The sequence below is a fragment of the Entelurus aequoreus genome, linkage group LG20 (assembly GCF_033978785.1).
Source record: "Entelurus aequoreus isolate RoL-2023_Sb linkage group LG20, RoL_Eaeq_v1.1, whole genome shotgun sequence".
NCBI classification, from domain to species: domain Eukaryota; kingdom Metazoa; phylum Chordata; class Actinopteri; order Syngnathiformes; family Syngnathidae; genus Entelurus; species Entelurus aequoreus.
The window spans coordinates 22,821,188-22,836,603 of NC_084750.1; the positions used below are offsets into that span (position 1 = coordinate 22,821,188).

The window sequence follows — 15,416 nt, forward strand, 5'->3', positions numbered from 1 at the left end:
AATTGGCCACTAAATGGTAACACCCGAATAAGTTTTTCAACTTGTTTTAAGTCGGGGGTCCACGTTAATCAATTCATGGTAGCCTTGAATTTGTCAATAATGCATAACGGTTAGAATTCACATTTTGAGCAATGACAGCTTCAAAGAAAACAGTCTGTATGGCAGCTTCGTGTAAGTGGATTTAACATTGCAACTTTTTCACATTACATTTTCACCTGTTTTCTTTTTTTATATATATCTTTTTTTAAAAATATTATTAGAATGTGCCACGGGGTGTTAAAAATGAGCTACGGTCCACAAATGGCCCTAAGGCCACACTTTGGACATCATGGCTGGCTACGAATTATAGCAAATACCTGTGGGCGGGACTTCCGCAACTAGGACGGGAAGTGACGTAATGTTGGCAACAGGTTGTTCGAGAGTTGCCAGGAAATGAGGGAGCTAGGAGATTGAGCTCGTTGTGCCAAAACGTTACATTTTGTGACAAAAATAAAGACAAACTGGGCCTCCATTCCTTGGAATGTTACAATATTTATCAATTTAATGCGCTTCCTCCGGTTAAGTCACGAGAGAAACAGCACGACCAAGTGGCTTGTTCCGGTATTACAATGCCTGTTCAGTGACAGGTCACATGACTTCGCTGACCCAAAACACTGCAAGCTCGCTGTAATAAACTGCCGGAAAAGACAAGTCGGGTTAATTAGGCGTTTTAAATCGAAGTAAATGACCTAATAATGATTTGTGTGCGTTGTTTTTTGAAGTTAAAAGTAATTTCTGGACTCACATGATATTACGGGGGTGCTCAAAGCGCGCCTGTTCAAAAATGTGGCTGCCATTACTTAGTGCGGTGTTGCTAGCAGCTGCTTTTTACATCACAACAACGTCCTCCTCTTCAGGTAAAATACATTTTTCCTCAAATTGTTATAAATCACACGTTAATATTTCTCTTCTCCCCTCGGAAGGCAACACGTGTGTTTCTAGAAGCTTCGGCCATGACTCGGTGGTGTGTGAGTGTAATTCCACGTACTGTGACAGCGTGGGCTCCGTGGTGCTCCCACCGGTGGGTCACTACGCGTCCTACCTGAGCAGCAGGCAGGGCAGCCGGCTAGATGCCAGCCAAGCTCCCGTCAGGCTCAACAGCACCGGGGGTGAGTCATCCACAGCATTTAAGCTTTATCATCCATTCCTATACAATAGTAACATGTTCTACTTTAAAAATAAATTTAAAAACATTTAAAAAAGTCAAATTTTAAGAGCAAACAAGTGAAATTCAACGAGAAAAAGTTGCAATGTTGAATTTAATAATTAAAAACTGCCATGCAGCAGCAATAAGTTTCTTCAACACTTTTTGCTCAAAAAATAATAATGAATCAAAATCAATGCTGTGTTGAATTATTGACCCAAAGAAGGCTCGACTTATTTCACATCAACATTTCCACTTTAAAATATATTTTTGGGGAAAATATTACGTATTTTGTGTGTTTGCCACATACAAATCAAGATTTTCTTTGAAAAAAAAAGGGCATAAAAAACAAACAAACAAAAAAAACAATGAAAAAATTATAAAAACGTATAATTCACAAATGGATCTGAAGCAGGGGCGTCAAAACTTTTTCCGAAAAATCAAAGCATGCGGGGGGCCATTTTTACATTTTAAAAACAAATACAATATATACATTTTTTTTTAACTTTTCAAGTTTGGGAGCGGGAGCCCGGAAGGGTCTCAGTCATAAAAATTTTAAAAATACGTCACATATAAAATTTTGTATTTAACGCTTAAATTTGTAGATCAATATCAGGTCTACTAACGAGAAAAAGTTGCAATGTTGAATTTAATCATTAAAAACTGACGTGCAAGCTGTTTTTTTTTCTTCAAAACTTATTGCTAAAAAAAAAAATAATGAATCAAAAATCAATGTTATTATGAATTATTGACCTAAAGAAGGCTCGACTTACTTTACATCAAAATTTCCACTTTAAAATATATTTTTGGGGAAAATATCACGTATTTTGTGTGTTTGCCACATACAAATCATGCAAGCTGTTTTTTTTCTTTAAAACTTATTGCTCAAAAAATAATAATGAATCAAAATCAATGCCGTTATGAATTATTGACCTACAAAAGGCTCGACTTATTTCACATCAAAATTTCCACTTTAAAATTCCTTTTTCATGGAAAATATTACGTATTTTTTGTGTTTGCCACATAAAAATCATGCGAGTTGTTTTTCTTTCTTTAAAACGTATTGCTCAAAAAATAATAATGAATCAATGCCGTTATGAATTATTGACCTAAAAAAGGTTTGACTTATTTCACATCAAAATTTCCACTTTAAAATATATTTTTAGGGAAAATATTGCATATTTTGTTTTTTTGCCACATAAAAATCATGCAAGCTGTTTTTCTTTCTTCAAAACTTATTGCTAAAAAAATAATAATGAATCAAAATCAATGCTGTTATGAATTATTGACCTAAAGAAGGGTCGACTTAGTTCACATCAAAATTTCCACTTTAAAATACATTTTTAGGGAAAATATTACATATTTTGGGTGTTTGCCACATAAAAATCATGCAAGCTGTTTTTTTTCTTTAAAATGTATTGCTCAAAAAATAATAATGAATCAAAATCAATGCCGTTATGAATTATTGACCTAAAGAAGGCTCGACCTATTTCACATCAAAATTTCCACTTTAAAATATATTTTTGGGAAAAATATTACGTATTTTGTGTTTTTGTCACATAAAAATCATGCAAGCTTTTTTTCTTTCTTTAAAACTTATTGCTCAAAAAATAATAATGAATTAATGCTGTTATGAATTATTGACCTAAAGAAGGCTCGACTTATTTCACATCAAAATTTCCACTTTAAAGCATATTTTTAGGGACAATATTACGTATTTTGTGTGTTTGCCACATAAAAATCATGCAATGCTGTTATGAATTATTGACCTAAAGAAGGCTCGACTTATTTCACATCAAAATTTCCACTTTAAAATTCCCTTTTCAGGGAAAATATTACCTATTTTGTGTGTTTGCCACATAAAAATCATGCAAGCTGTTTTTCTTTCTTTAAAATGTGTTGCTCAAAAAATAATAATGAATCAAAATCAATGTTGTTATGAATTATTGACCTAAAGAAGGCTCGACTTATTTCACATCAACATTTCCACTTTAAAATATATTTTTCAGGAAAATATTACGTATTTTGTGTGTTTGCCACATAAAAATCAAGGTTTTCTTTCACAATAAGGGCATAAAAAACGAACAAAAAAAAAAACAATGAAAAAATTACAAAAACCTATAATTGACGAATGGATCTGATGTTTATCAGAAGCAGGGGCGTCCAAACTTTTTCCGTTTGAGGGCCGTACACTGAAAAATCAAAGCATGCGGGGGGAATTTTGACATTTTTTCATTTTAAAAACCAATACCATATATAGATTTTTTTTTTTACTTTTCAAGTTTGGGAGCAGGAACCCGGAAGGGTCTCAGTCATAAAAATTTAAAAAATAAGTCATATATGCATTTTTGTATTCATCACTTAAATCTGTAGATCAACTTCAGGTCTACTTGTCAATATAAAATTATTGATTTTTTAATGTTATTAGCTTTTTTTTCCTAGCTGGGGAGAGGGAAGTCTGGGTTTTTCTGCTTAGGCTGCTGCCCCCGCAACCCGACTTCAGATAAGCGGAAGAAGATGGATGGATGCGCTTTTTGTCAAAACCCTGTTTGTAATGGCAAAACCACAAAATATGATACATTTCTCCTCAAAACTGTTCAAAATGGAAGATTTGATGTGAAGTATTTGGAGCCTGAAACAGGTCAATAATTCATAACAGCATTGATTTTGATTCATTATTTTACTTGAGCAATGACAGTTTGGAAAAAAACAAACTCTTAAATCATACTTTTTTTTAAATTATTTTTGTTTTACTTTCAACACAATTTGCGGCCCACACCTAATTTTTTTATTTTATTTTTTTTCATTAGATTTTTATTGACATCCAGCATCAGACATTCATATCCATTACATCATATTCACATAAATCATATATCTATTGTCTGCCCTAAATGTCAAGATATTTTTGTTTATATCTCACCCATACCACCCCCCCCCCCAAAAAAAGAAAGAAACAACAACAAAAACAAAGTAATATCTACAAATACATCGATTAAATAAACAGAAAAAAATAAATAATAATCATAATACATTAATAATTATAATCAGAAATAAAATATAAACATATATATATATATATATATATATATATATATATATATATATATATATATATATATATATATATATATATATATATATATATATATATATATATACACATATACACATATACACATATACACATATACACATATATAAATATATATACATACATATAGGCATATATTAGTAATCCCTTTTTATTTTTTATTTTTTATTTTTTTGCAGTACAATCACTAGTTAAAAAATTTAAAGTCAGGTTTATGGGGCGTGGCATAGTTGACCCAATTTTCCCAGTATGAAGTAAATTTCTCCAATTTATAATTAATAAAGGCAGTTATCTTCATTTTATATATGTCCATTGTTGTTTCCATCCATTGCTTCAAAGTTGGGCTCCCCTGGGATATCCATTTCCTAGTAATTGTCTTTTTACAAGCCACCAGTAGGATATTCATTAAGTGTTTATCTTTCTTCAGCCAATCCTGAGGTACATGTCCAAAAAACAAAGTTTTACTTTCGAGGGGTATTTCACGTTTGAAAATATCCTGTAGAGCTTGGCCACAACTAATTTTTTAACGGCGCGTGGCACATTCTAAAAATATATTTAAAAAAATAAAAATAAAAAACCATAAAAGAGAAAACAGCTGAAATGTAACGAGAAAAAAGTTGCAATATTGACACTAATAACGCAAAGCTGCAAAACATTGGCAAAACCACAAAATATGCTAAATTTTCCCCCAAAAATGTTCAAAGTGGAAGATTCGATGTGAAGTAATTGGAGCCTGAAACAGGTCAATAATTCATAACAACATTGATTTTGATTCATTATTTTACTTGAGCAATGACAGTTTAAAAAAAAAAAAAAAAATGATTGGGGATCCAAAACGGCCCCACTCTTAAGTCATACATTTTTTGTTGTTGTTTTTTTTACTTTCAACACAAGTCTCTTGAGCAGGATGTCCAAAGTGTGGCTCCGGGGCCTTTTGCGGCTCAAACCTAATTTTTTAACGGCCCGCGAAACATTTTAAAAATATCAATAAAAAAAATAAAAAAGCATAGTGAAGTGAAGTGAATTATATTTATATAGCGCTTTTCTCTAGTGACTCAAAGCGCTTTACATAGTGAAACCCAATATCTAAGTTACATTTAAACCAGTGTGGGTGGCACTGAGAGCAGGTGAGTAAAGTGTCTTGCCCAAGGACACAACGGCAGTGACTAGGATGGCGGAAGATGGAATCGAACCTGGAACCCTCAAGTTGCTGGCACGGCCACTCTACAAACCGAGCTATGCCGCATAAAAAAGTGGAATAAAGGAGAAAACGGGTGAAATGTAACGAGAAAAAGTTGCAATATTGACACTAATAACAGAATACTGCCATGCAGGCTGTTATTTTCTTTAAAGCTGTCATAGCTCAAAAATAATAATGAATCCAAATCAATTTGATGAATTATAGACATATTCCAGGGTCCTATTACTTCACATCAAATATTCAAATTTGAAATGTTTTTTCGGGGGAAATATTGCATATTTTGTGTGGTTGCAATATAAAAAAACAAAAGGGCACAAAACAGACAGACAGACAACCAAATACACTCACATTCACACAATCATGAATTAAAATCAATGTTGTTATGAATTATTGACATATTCAAGGCTCCCATTACTTCCCATCAAATATTCCACTTAGAATTATTTTCCGGGGAAAAAATCGCATATGTTTTGCCATAAAAAACAGGGTTTTGACAAAAAGGGTATAAAGCATAACAATTTTAAAAAAAAAGTTTATATTGACAGACCTGAAGTTGATCCCGATATTTAAGAGTTAAATACACCCCTGATCTCGACTGGTCACCTGTCAATCACATCTAGACAAATATTGTCTCTTATGTATGAATATTGTGTGTCTCCTCAGGCCTGAGACTGACTCTCCTTCCATACAAGAAGTATCAGACAATAAGAGGATTTGGTGGAGCTCTGACAGATGCAGCGGCCATGAACATCCTCTCGCTTTCTGCTGGAGCACAGGACCAGCTGCTGAGACAGTACTTTTCCACTGAAGGTCTGCAATATTGTTTTGAAAATGAATGTATTTATTATTTCTAATCCCATCTAAAAATAGGATAATAAACAACTACAACTAGATTTGTTCTAGTTTGATTTGTAAAAAATAGGGATGATATATGAGAATAAAGCTATTATTTTTATAACAAAAAAGGTGGAATCTCTCAAGCATAAAGTCTAAATATTTTGAGGAAAAAAGTGAGACGATTGAAAACATTTTGAAGAAAAAAAAATATAATAGCAAGATAAGAGTTGGTGAGAAAAAGAAGACAATTCTAAGAATTATTAGAATAAAGTTTTACATTTGCGAGGGATAAAAAGGAATAATATTTTGAAGGTACTATTTATTTTATTATAATTTTCTTCACTTATGAGAATGAAATGTAAAAAAAAATAGATTAAAAATATTTTTGTTACATTACAAGAATGTCACAGAATTAAAGAAATAAAGTCATAATCTTTCAAGAAAATATGTTGTACTAATAAAAAGATTTAAAAAAAGATTTCTTCATATGTGAGAATAAAGTCATCATTTTACAAGAAAAAGTCCAAAAACTCATAAACCAAAGTAGTAAAATTGTACAATGTATGTCATTACAATGTTTTTAATAATTGATAAAGTTGTAATAATCAAAACAATTACGAGATTAAATTAAATTACCAGAACAAAATGGTGTGATATATTCCTAATAATCCAAGAAATAAACCTTAAAATATATTAAGAATTGTTCAATTTGAGTCAAACAATTGTGAGGAAAAATGTGGTTATACTATGAGAATACAGTTGAAATTTTCTGGGAATAATAGAATATGAGAGTATTGTTTTCTGAGAAAAAAATGAGAAATATTGTGAGAATAAAGTTAAAATTATACAAATAAATTCTTTCCCTATTTGTACGTGTGTGTGTGTGTATATATATATATATATATACATATGGCTGTATGTATCATACATATATACATACAGTATGTGTATATGTATATATGATGTATTTATGTATGTATATAAAACCCCCAAAACCAGTGAAGTTGGCACGTTGTACAAGACCTGATAGCTCAGTTACAGCTCTTGTTATTACCAAATCTGTGTTATATGTGTTTTATGTTGCACGGTTGCACCAAGAAAAATTCCTAGTTTGTGAACCCGTTCTCAAACAATGGCAATAAAAACTATTCTGATTGTGTAAATGGTAAATATAAACAAAATACAATGATTTGCAAATACTTTTCAATTTATATTCAATTAAATAGACCGCAAAGACAAGATACTTAACGTCCGAACTGGGAAACTTTTTTTTTTTTTTTGCAAATATTAGCTCATTTGGAATCCAATGCCTGCAACATGTTTCTAAAAAGCTGGCACAAGTTGCAAAAAAGACTGAGAAAGTTGAGGAATGCTCATCAAACACTTATTTGGAACATCCCACAAGTGTACAGGCTAATTGGGAACAGGTGGGTGCCATGATTGGGTATAAAAGCAGCTTCCATGAAATGCTCAGTCATTCACAAACAAGGATGGGGGGAGGGTCACCACTTTGTGTATAAATGCGTGAGAAAATTGTCCAACAGTTTAAGACCAACATTTCTCAACGAGCTATTGCAAGGAATTTAGGGATTTCACCATCTACGGTCTGTAAAATCATCAAAAGCTTCAGAGAATCTGGAGAAATCACTGCACGTAACATTGAATGCCCGTGACCTTGGATCCCTCAGGCGGTACTGCATCAAAAACTGACATCAGTGTGTAAAGGATATCACCACATGGGCTCAGGAACACTTCAGAAGACCACTGTCAGTAACTACAGTTTGTCGCTACATCTGTAAGTGCAAGTTAAAACTCTACTATGCAAAGCCAAAGCCATTTATCAACAACACCCACAAACGCCGCCGGCTTTGCTGGGCCCGAGCTCATCTAAGATGGACTGATGCAAAGTGTAAAAGTGTTCTGTGGTCTGACGAGTCCACATTTCAAATCTTTTTTGGAAACTGTGGACGTCGTGTCCTCCGACCAAAGAAGAAAAGAACCATCCGGATTGTTATAGGCGCAAAGTTGAAAAGCCAGCATCTGTGATGGTATGGGGGTGTATTAGTGCCCAAGGCATGGGTAACTTACACATCTGTGAAGGCTGAAAAGTACATACAGGTTTTGGAGCAACATATGTTGCCATCCAAGCAACGTTATCATGGACGCCCCTGCTTATTTCAGCAAGACAATGCCAAGCCACGTGTTACATCAACGTGGCTTCATAGTTAAATAGTGCAACCCTAATATATATAAGTGGTTCTGTGATTGTCAGGTATCGGCTACACCGTTGTACGTGTTCCAATGGCCAGCTGTGATTTTTCCACTCGTCTGTACACCTACGCTGACACAGTTGGGGACTACAACCTGGATAATTTTACACTAACCCCTGAGGATGTAAACATGAAGGTAAACACACACACACAACACAACACACTATACCTCTTACATCTGGTGTTTGGCTTCAGATCCCTCTCCTACGTCGTGCCCAAGCCATGTCTCCACGTCCCTTGTCTCTGCTGGCCAGTGCCTGGAGCGCCCCCGCCTGGATGAAAACAAATGGTGCACTGATAGGAAAAGGTTCTTTGAAGGGACAGCCAGGCGGGAAGGAGCATAAAACCTGGGCTCAGTACTATGTCAGGTGATCAGACTATATTATATTTAGAGATCAACCGATTATCGCCCGGGTATATTATGGGCGCCAATTTTTTGCATTTTGACATATATTGGTATCTGCCTTTTTTTGTTTATCAGGTTTATTTAAAAAAAATGTTTTTACAACTATAACAGAACTACATCAGCATGTACAATATATACACATATGATGCCAGTATTAAAAACATACATAATTAGAGAAGTAGATACCTGGTAACCACTAAATTACTTTCAGAATAAAAATTAGTCTCATTGTCAATCATTCTTACCAAATATGTTTTGATATCTGACAGGGCATTTATTTTAGTTCTTGTGAGAATTCTCCTCCGGTCCGCTCAGCTGCTTTCACTGCTTCTCGCTGGTTTTACTTGTTCTTTTCTTCTGTTTTGTTCATGTAGACAGAGCCTCCTTGAGCACTTAGAAAAGCGCTATATAAATTTGGTGTATTATTATCGAATATATTAGAAATGACGTCAGCCATCTTGAAAAATGTCTCAACTATAAGATATGTGAAGGAGCCCAGAATTGTTTTTATTTAAATGTTCGCAATATTTTACGGTTCAACACAAGGAAACCTTAGAATGAAATAAACCCATAAACTGCTATAAAATTGTATATAATTGAGTAGACGGCGAGTTATTGTGATGTAGAGATTTACCATATTTTGATATATATATATATATATATACACGTTAGGTCTGAAGAGCAGGGAAACCTGCGATATATATGTATGGCTGTAAACGTATAGTTTACGAAGGTTTCGCAGGGGATTTAAGTCCCCTGAAGAGCTCTTAATAGGATTTCAATCCCTTGCGAAACCTGCTAAACAGGCTTGCAGGGATGAAATATTCTCTGTGGTTTTTCCTGACGGAATGTATATTCCGCTCTACCCCGGTATTGAGCACTGTATAATAACGGATAAACCACAGAAACCCAGACTCTATACAATTTTGTGGAATAGCCTTCATTTCTAAGAACAAGAATAGACTGTCGAGTTTCAGATGAAAGTTCTCTTTTTCTGGCCATTTTGAGCGTTTAATTGACCCCACAAATGTGATGCTCCAGAAACTCAATCTGCTCAAAGGAAGGTCCGTTTTGTAGCTTCTGTAACGAGCTAAACTGTTTTCAGATGTGTGAACATGATTGCACAAGGGTTTTCTAATCATCAATTAGCCTTCTGAGCCAATGAGCAAACACATTGTACCATTAGAACACTGGAGTGATAGTTGCTGGAAATGGGCCTCTATACACCTATGTAGGTATTGCACCAAAAACCAGACATTTGCAGCTAGAATAGTCATTTACCACATTAGCAATGTATAGAGTGTATTTCTTTAAAGTTAAGACTAGTTTAAAGTTATCTTCATTGAAAAGTACAGTGCTTTTCCTTCAAAAATAAGGACATTTCAATGTGACCCCAAACTTTTGAACGGTAGTGTATACCGTAATTTCCGGACTATAAGCCGCACCTGACTATAAGCCGCACCAGCTAAATTTAGGGAAAAATACAGATTGCTCCATATATAAGCCGCACCCGACTATAAGCCGCAGGGTTTTGATGTGTAATTACCGTAGTATATAGGGGTTCCTGCTACCACGGAGGGGATTGTCGGGACAGAGATGACTGTTTGGGAACGCAAAGCGTCCCATTTATTAACAATAAATCTTTCAATCATTCAATCAAACTTTCACATCTTTGACATGGCGAACAGCATTCGTGCAGAGTACATATAATACAACGGTGCAAAGTAATACAAAGTGCTCGCCTGTACGTTATCAAAATAACCAGCCTACCGGTATATGAAAAGTCAGTCCTTAATCATTGTGTCATCGTCTTCCTCCTGCGTACTAAAACCACCGAAATCCTCTTCGTCGGTGTCGGAGAAGAACAGGCCGTAAATAAGCCGCACCCTTGTATAAGCCGCAGGGACCAGAACGAGGGGAAAAAGTAGCGGCTTATAGTCCGGAAATTACGGTACATATAAAAATTTCGGTTCGGTACGTACCTCGGTTTAGAGGTCACGGTTCGGTTCATTTTCGGTACAGTAAGAAAACAACAAAATATACATTTTTGGGTTATTTATTTACCAAATTTGCAAAATCTTCCACCAAAAATATTTTTCTTAGTGGAATATTTGATGTGAAGTAATCGGAACCTTGGATAGGTCAATAATTCATAATAACATTGATTTTGATTCAATATTATGTTTTGAGCAATGACAGTTTGAAAGAAAAAAAAACAGCTTTGTTTTATTAGTCAACATTGCAACTTTTTCTAAATTACATTTTACCTTTAAGCTTCTTTATTTCACTTTTGTTATGTTTTTGTTTATTTTAATTGTATTTTTAGAATGTGCCGTGGACCTTTAAAACATTTGCTGTGGGCCGCAAATGGCCTCCGGGGCACACTTTTGACACCCCTGCTATAGATAATAAAAAATTAAATCTGATAAATCTATGGATAAAAAGCAGAGCCTGGCGACGCATGCGCGTTTATCATAACTCTCTCTGTCTCTGCCCCTCCCTCACCAATGCTGCTGCACACACAATTTGCTTTGTTTTTAACCCCTTCTTAACCCTGAACGTACATTGAAAATACACGCAACCATAACTCAAAATGCCGGACATTTGAGGCATTTAAGAAACTCCGCCCTGACAGCTCTGCAAAAGAGGACATGTCCGGTGAAAAGACGACGTATGGTCAGTCTATCCTAGCCCGTTAGCTGCTAGCATGCTGTGTGTTGTGCCTCGGTGTACATTGTTTACACAATGTGCGGTACGCTACTTAATATGTCCGTGTGGAAACCGAACCGAAACCCCCGTACCGAAACGGTTCAATACAAATACACGTACCTTTACACCCCTATTATTGGTCGATCTCGAGTTATAACGCAACTCGGACATTGAATTCTTCACTAATCTTTGCTAATCATGTCCCTCTCAGGTTCCTTGAGGAATATTCCAAGTATAATTTGACATTCTGGGCCGTGACCACAGGGAACGAACCCACAGCAGGCCTGATGACAAACTACAGGTGTCCTCTCACGCAAAGTGGTGCCAGGCCGACTGACACCTACAGTCTGTGTCTCCCTCCCCCCACTGCAGTTTCCAGGCCCTGGGTTTCACTCCCGAGGAGCAGAGGGACTGGGTGGCCTTGGACCTGGGCCCCGCCCTTCACGCGTCCTCATTCCCGCACACGCACGTCCTCTTGATGGACGACAACCGCCAGCTGTTGCCTTACTGGGCCAAAGTGGTGAGTCGAGAAGGTCGCTTTCAACTTTGAACCTGGCTCAGGCCGCGTAGTACACGGATGGATAAATAACGATGAATGGATACTAATCCTCACCACCATGTTGAAAAAGAAACCAATATTTCTTCCATGTAGCGTTATCACTGGAGGACTCGAGCAAAAGGAATTGTCAAACATGCTACAGTGCACGCCGAGCAGGACCACACAAGAAGCTAACCGCTAATAGGAGTTCCTAACCCTTTTGACCTCGGGGCCCAACTTTTCAACGACAGAGGGGCCACTCAAATATTAACACTGAATTAGTAATCCTACTCTTGATTGTAAACATGTTCATTATATCTATCTTACTTACAGTTTACACCCTTGTCAAATGATACGAAAGCATGTGGTAATCAAAAAGATTGTTTATTAAACACACAAACTTTAGACTTGGTCAGGCTGATTAGAAAAATATGTACTAACCAAATTTACTGCACAAGAAGGGACTCAAAAATAACTGATAAAAAATAATGTAATAAATATGTTGCTTCTTAAATAAACTGATAACAAATTTAAAGTACAAATTGTCACCACTTTCGTCACCATTTTTGCACTTAATTTTTGTCTATGACTTAAGCTCCAGACTTCTTCTGTTTGTTTGAGATTGCCATTACTGCCACAAGTGGTGGAAAAGTGTAGTACAACTGAGTATGGCTGCTGAGAAACAGATATTTGTTGGCGGCCCAGCCAAGGGTTAAGAAACAATGGTCTAGAACATTTTGAGGTAAAACCCCTAAATAATTAAAAAAAAAGAAAAGTTAGGGTTTTTTTTGTTTTTACAATAAAAGCCAACAAATGTAATAAAGTTGCCAGAATATGAATTTAAATATTGATATAACCTGTCAATAATCATTCAAGTCAAATTTTCCTTTAAACTTCAGAGTGTAGATAATAGTTAATAGGATTATCATCACTAGATAGTTAGAATCATAATAATACATTATTATTATTATGATGAAACATACTTGGCCAATAAAGCTGATTCTGATTATAATATTATTAGTTCATCTCCTGGGAGTTAAGTCTCCCCTGTCTTTAAAAACTAATGACGCCTCTGTTTGTAACTTTAATCAAGTGTCCTTGAACGCACCACATTTATGTGCAATTAAATGCAAAACTTCTACATAACTTTGTCCTATGACGATGATAGATGTATTATATTTGCCTTAATTTATGTAATGAAGGCAAAATAATTGCTGCTCTAACGTAAAATACGGGTGGTTGATCCAGATATCGATATTATCGATACCTAGTTTAGTATCAGTATATAAGCAATATTGAAGTGTTAAGATCGATATTTTTCTTTTTCTGTTCTCATAATTGCAAAATATTTTTTGTCATTTTTGTTCAAAGTCAGTGGGTAAGTCTCTGGTATAGGAAGGCTTACACTGCAAAAAGTCAGTGTTCAAAAACAAGGAAAAAAAATACCAAAATGAGGGGTATTTTATTTGAACTAAGCAAAACTATCTGCCAATAGAACAAGAAAATTCGGCTTGTCAAGACTTTCCAAAACAAGTCAAATTAGCTAACCTTAATGAACCAAAAAATACCTTAAAATAAGTATATTCTCATTAACAACAAGTGCACTTTTCTTGTTAGAAAAAAAAGAGACCTTTTTGTTCAATATGTTGAAAAATATTCTTAAATGAAGTAAATGCTAGTGCCATTATCTTGACATAATGATATGCGCTCGGCATTACATTTCTTGAAACCAGCAAACTTATACTAAAAACTAATTTATTGTTCTTAATGGAAATTCAACAATGCAAGCGCTTGTTACTCTCGGGGTTTCATAGCCGCTTAGGCAAATCATATTGTCTAAAAATGCATTTTTCCATCGATAACATGACATCATCGCGGCAAGTGCGTGCTCTTTCAGTCAATTAGTGCGCACATATACAGCCCGGCCCCCGGCCAAAATTTTTTTAATTGTAATTTTGAGGAATTTATCTGAATGTGCATGAACTGTTTCTGTTCAAAATTGTTTGAAATGTCAAATGTTTAAATATTAACTGTCAGTTTACTGTACTGTGCCAATATAAGTACGTATTTTCTATTGTTTCATTGAAAATAAAACAGCAAAGTCAATTTGGCTGTCATCTGTTTTAATTATGAGACACAATTGTGTTGAAATCATTATTTATTTTTTTCATGCTTGAAATAAGAAATTATTACTTTAAAAAAAAGTAGTTTTATACTTGTGAGTGTTGATGACACAGCTTTGCAACAGTTGATATTCTAGTTTCAAGCATGTTTTACTCAATATAGGTCATCAAATCTCAGCAACAAGCTGTAATATCTTACTGAGATCATTTAGGACCAAAACCCTTAAAACAAGTAAAACACTCCAACATAAAATCTGCTTAGTGAGAAGAATTATCTTATTAGACAGAAAATAAGCAAATATCACCCTTATTTGAGATATTTCATCTTACTTAGATTTCAGTTTTTGCAGTGTAGAAGGCAAACCTAAATGATTTAAATTGCAGCCAATAGTTGTGTTTGTGTACTTATTGTGCACTTGTCACTTTTTCCCACTTGGGAAGTCAGCCATTATCTGAAGTGCGTCCCATTTCATGTCCCAGCTGCTTGTCATGTGACTCCTTCAGGTCCTGGGTGATATCCATGCAGGACGTTACATCCACGGCGTGGCGGTCCACTGGTACTTGGACAGATTGTTCCCGGCCGCGCCCACCCTGGGGGCGACCCACGCCTTGTACCCGGAGTATTACCTGTTTGGCACCGAGGCCTGCGCGGGCTGGACGGCGCTGGACCGTGGCGTGATGCTGGGCAGCTGGCAGAGGGCGGAACAATACGCTCACGACATCTTGGACGTAGGACGGAGGACTTTTCATTCTCTCCATGTCAGCGTCAGGATGTTCCACCATTTTTTTTTTCCTTCTCCCCTAGGACTTAAACCATCACGTGACAGGCTGGACTGACTGGAACCTGGCACTGGACCAGACAGGCGGCCCAAACTGGGTGAAGAATTTTGTCGACAGCCCCGTCATCGTGGACGCCCAGCGTGACGTCTTCTTCAAGCAGCCCACCTTTTACAGCATGGCCCACTTCAGGTAGACCATTATACTAATGTTCCTAAGTTCTCTACTAGAGTGGAACCCCTTGATGTTGACAACCCATCCATGCCAAGTTCTGATCCATG

The 15,416-nt window shown here is 35.7% G+C and overlaps 1 protein-coding gene across 1 annotated transcript in view; it reads left to right on the top strand.

The window, feature by feature from the left end:
* The first annotated feature begins 583 nt into the window (after positions 1 to 583).
* gba1 (glucosylceramidase beta 1) overlaps positions 584 to 15,416 on the top strand; it is a 19,956-nt gene continuing 5,123 nt past the window's right edge. Inside the window, exons 1-9 of the mRNA XM_062029654.1 lie at positions 584 to 896; positions 963 to 1,148; positions 6,139 to 6,285; positions 8,585 to 8,718; positions 8,778 to 8,950; positions 11,909 to 11,998; positions 12,070 to 12,217; positions 14,863 to 15,087; positions 15,164 to 15,327. Of these exons, the coding sequence (XP_061885638.1) occupies positions 785 to 896; positions 963 to 1,148; positions 6,139 to 6,285; positions 8,585 to 8,718; positions 8,778 to 8,950; positions 11,909 to 11,998; positions 12,070 to 12,217; positions 14,863 to 15,087; positions 15,164 to 15,327 (1,379 nt within the window). The 5' untranslated portion in view covers positions 584 to 784. The remainder of the gene's footprint in view (positions 897 to 962; positions 1,149 to 6,138; positions 6,286 to 8,584; positions 8,719 to 8,777; positions 8,951 to 11,908; positions 11,999 to 12,069; positions 12,218 to 14,862; positions 15,088 to 15,163; positions 15,328 to 15,416) is intronic.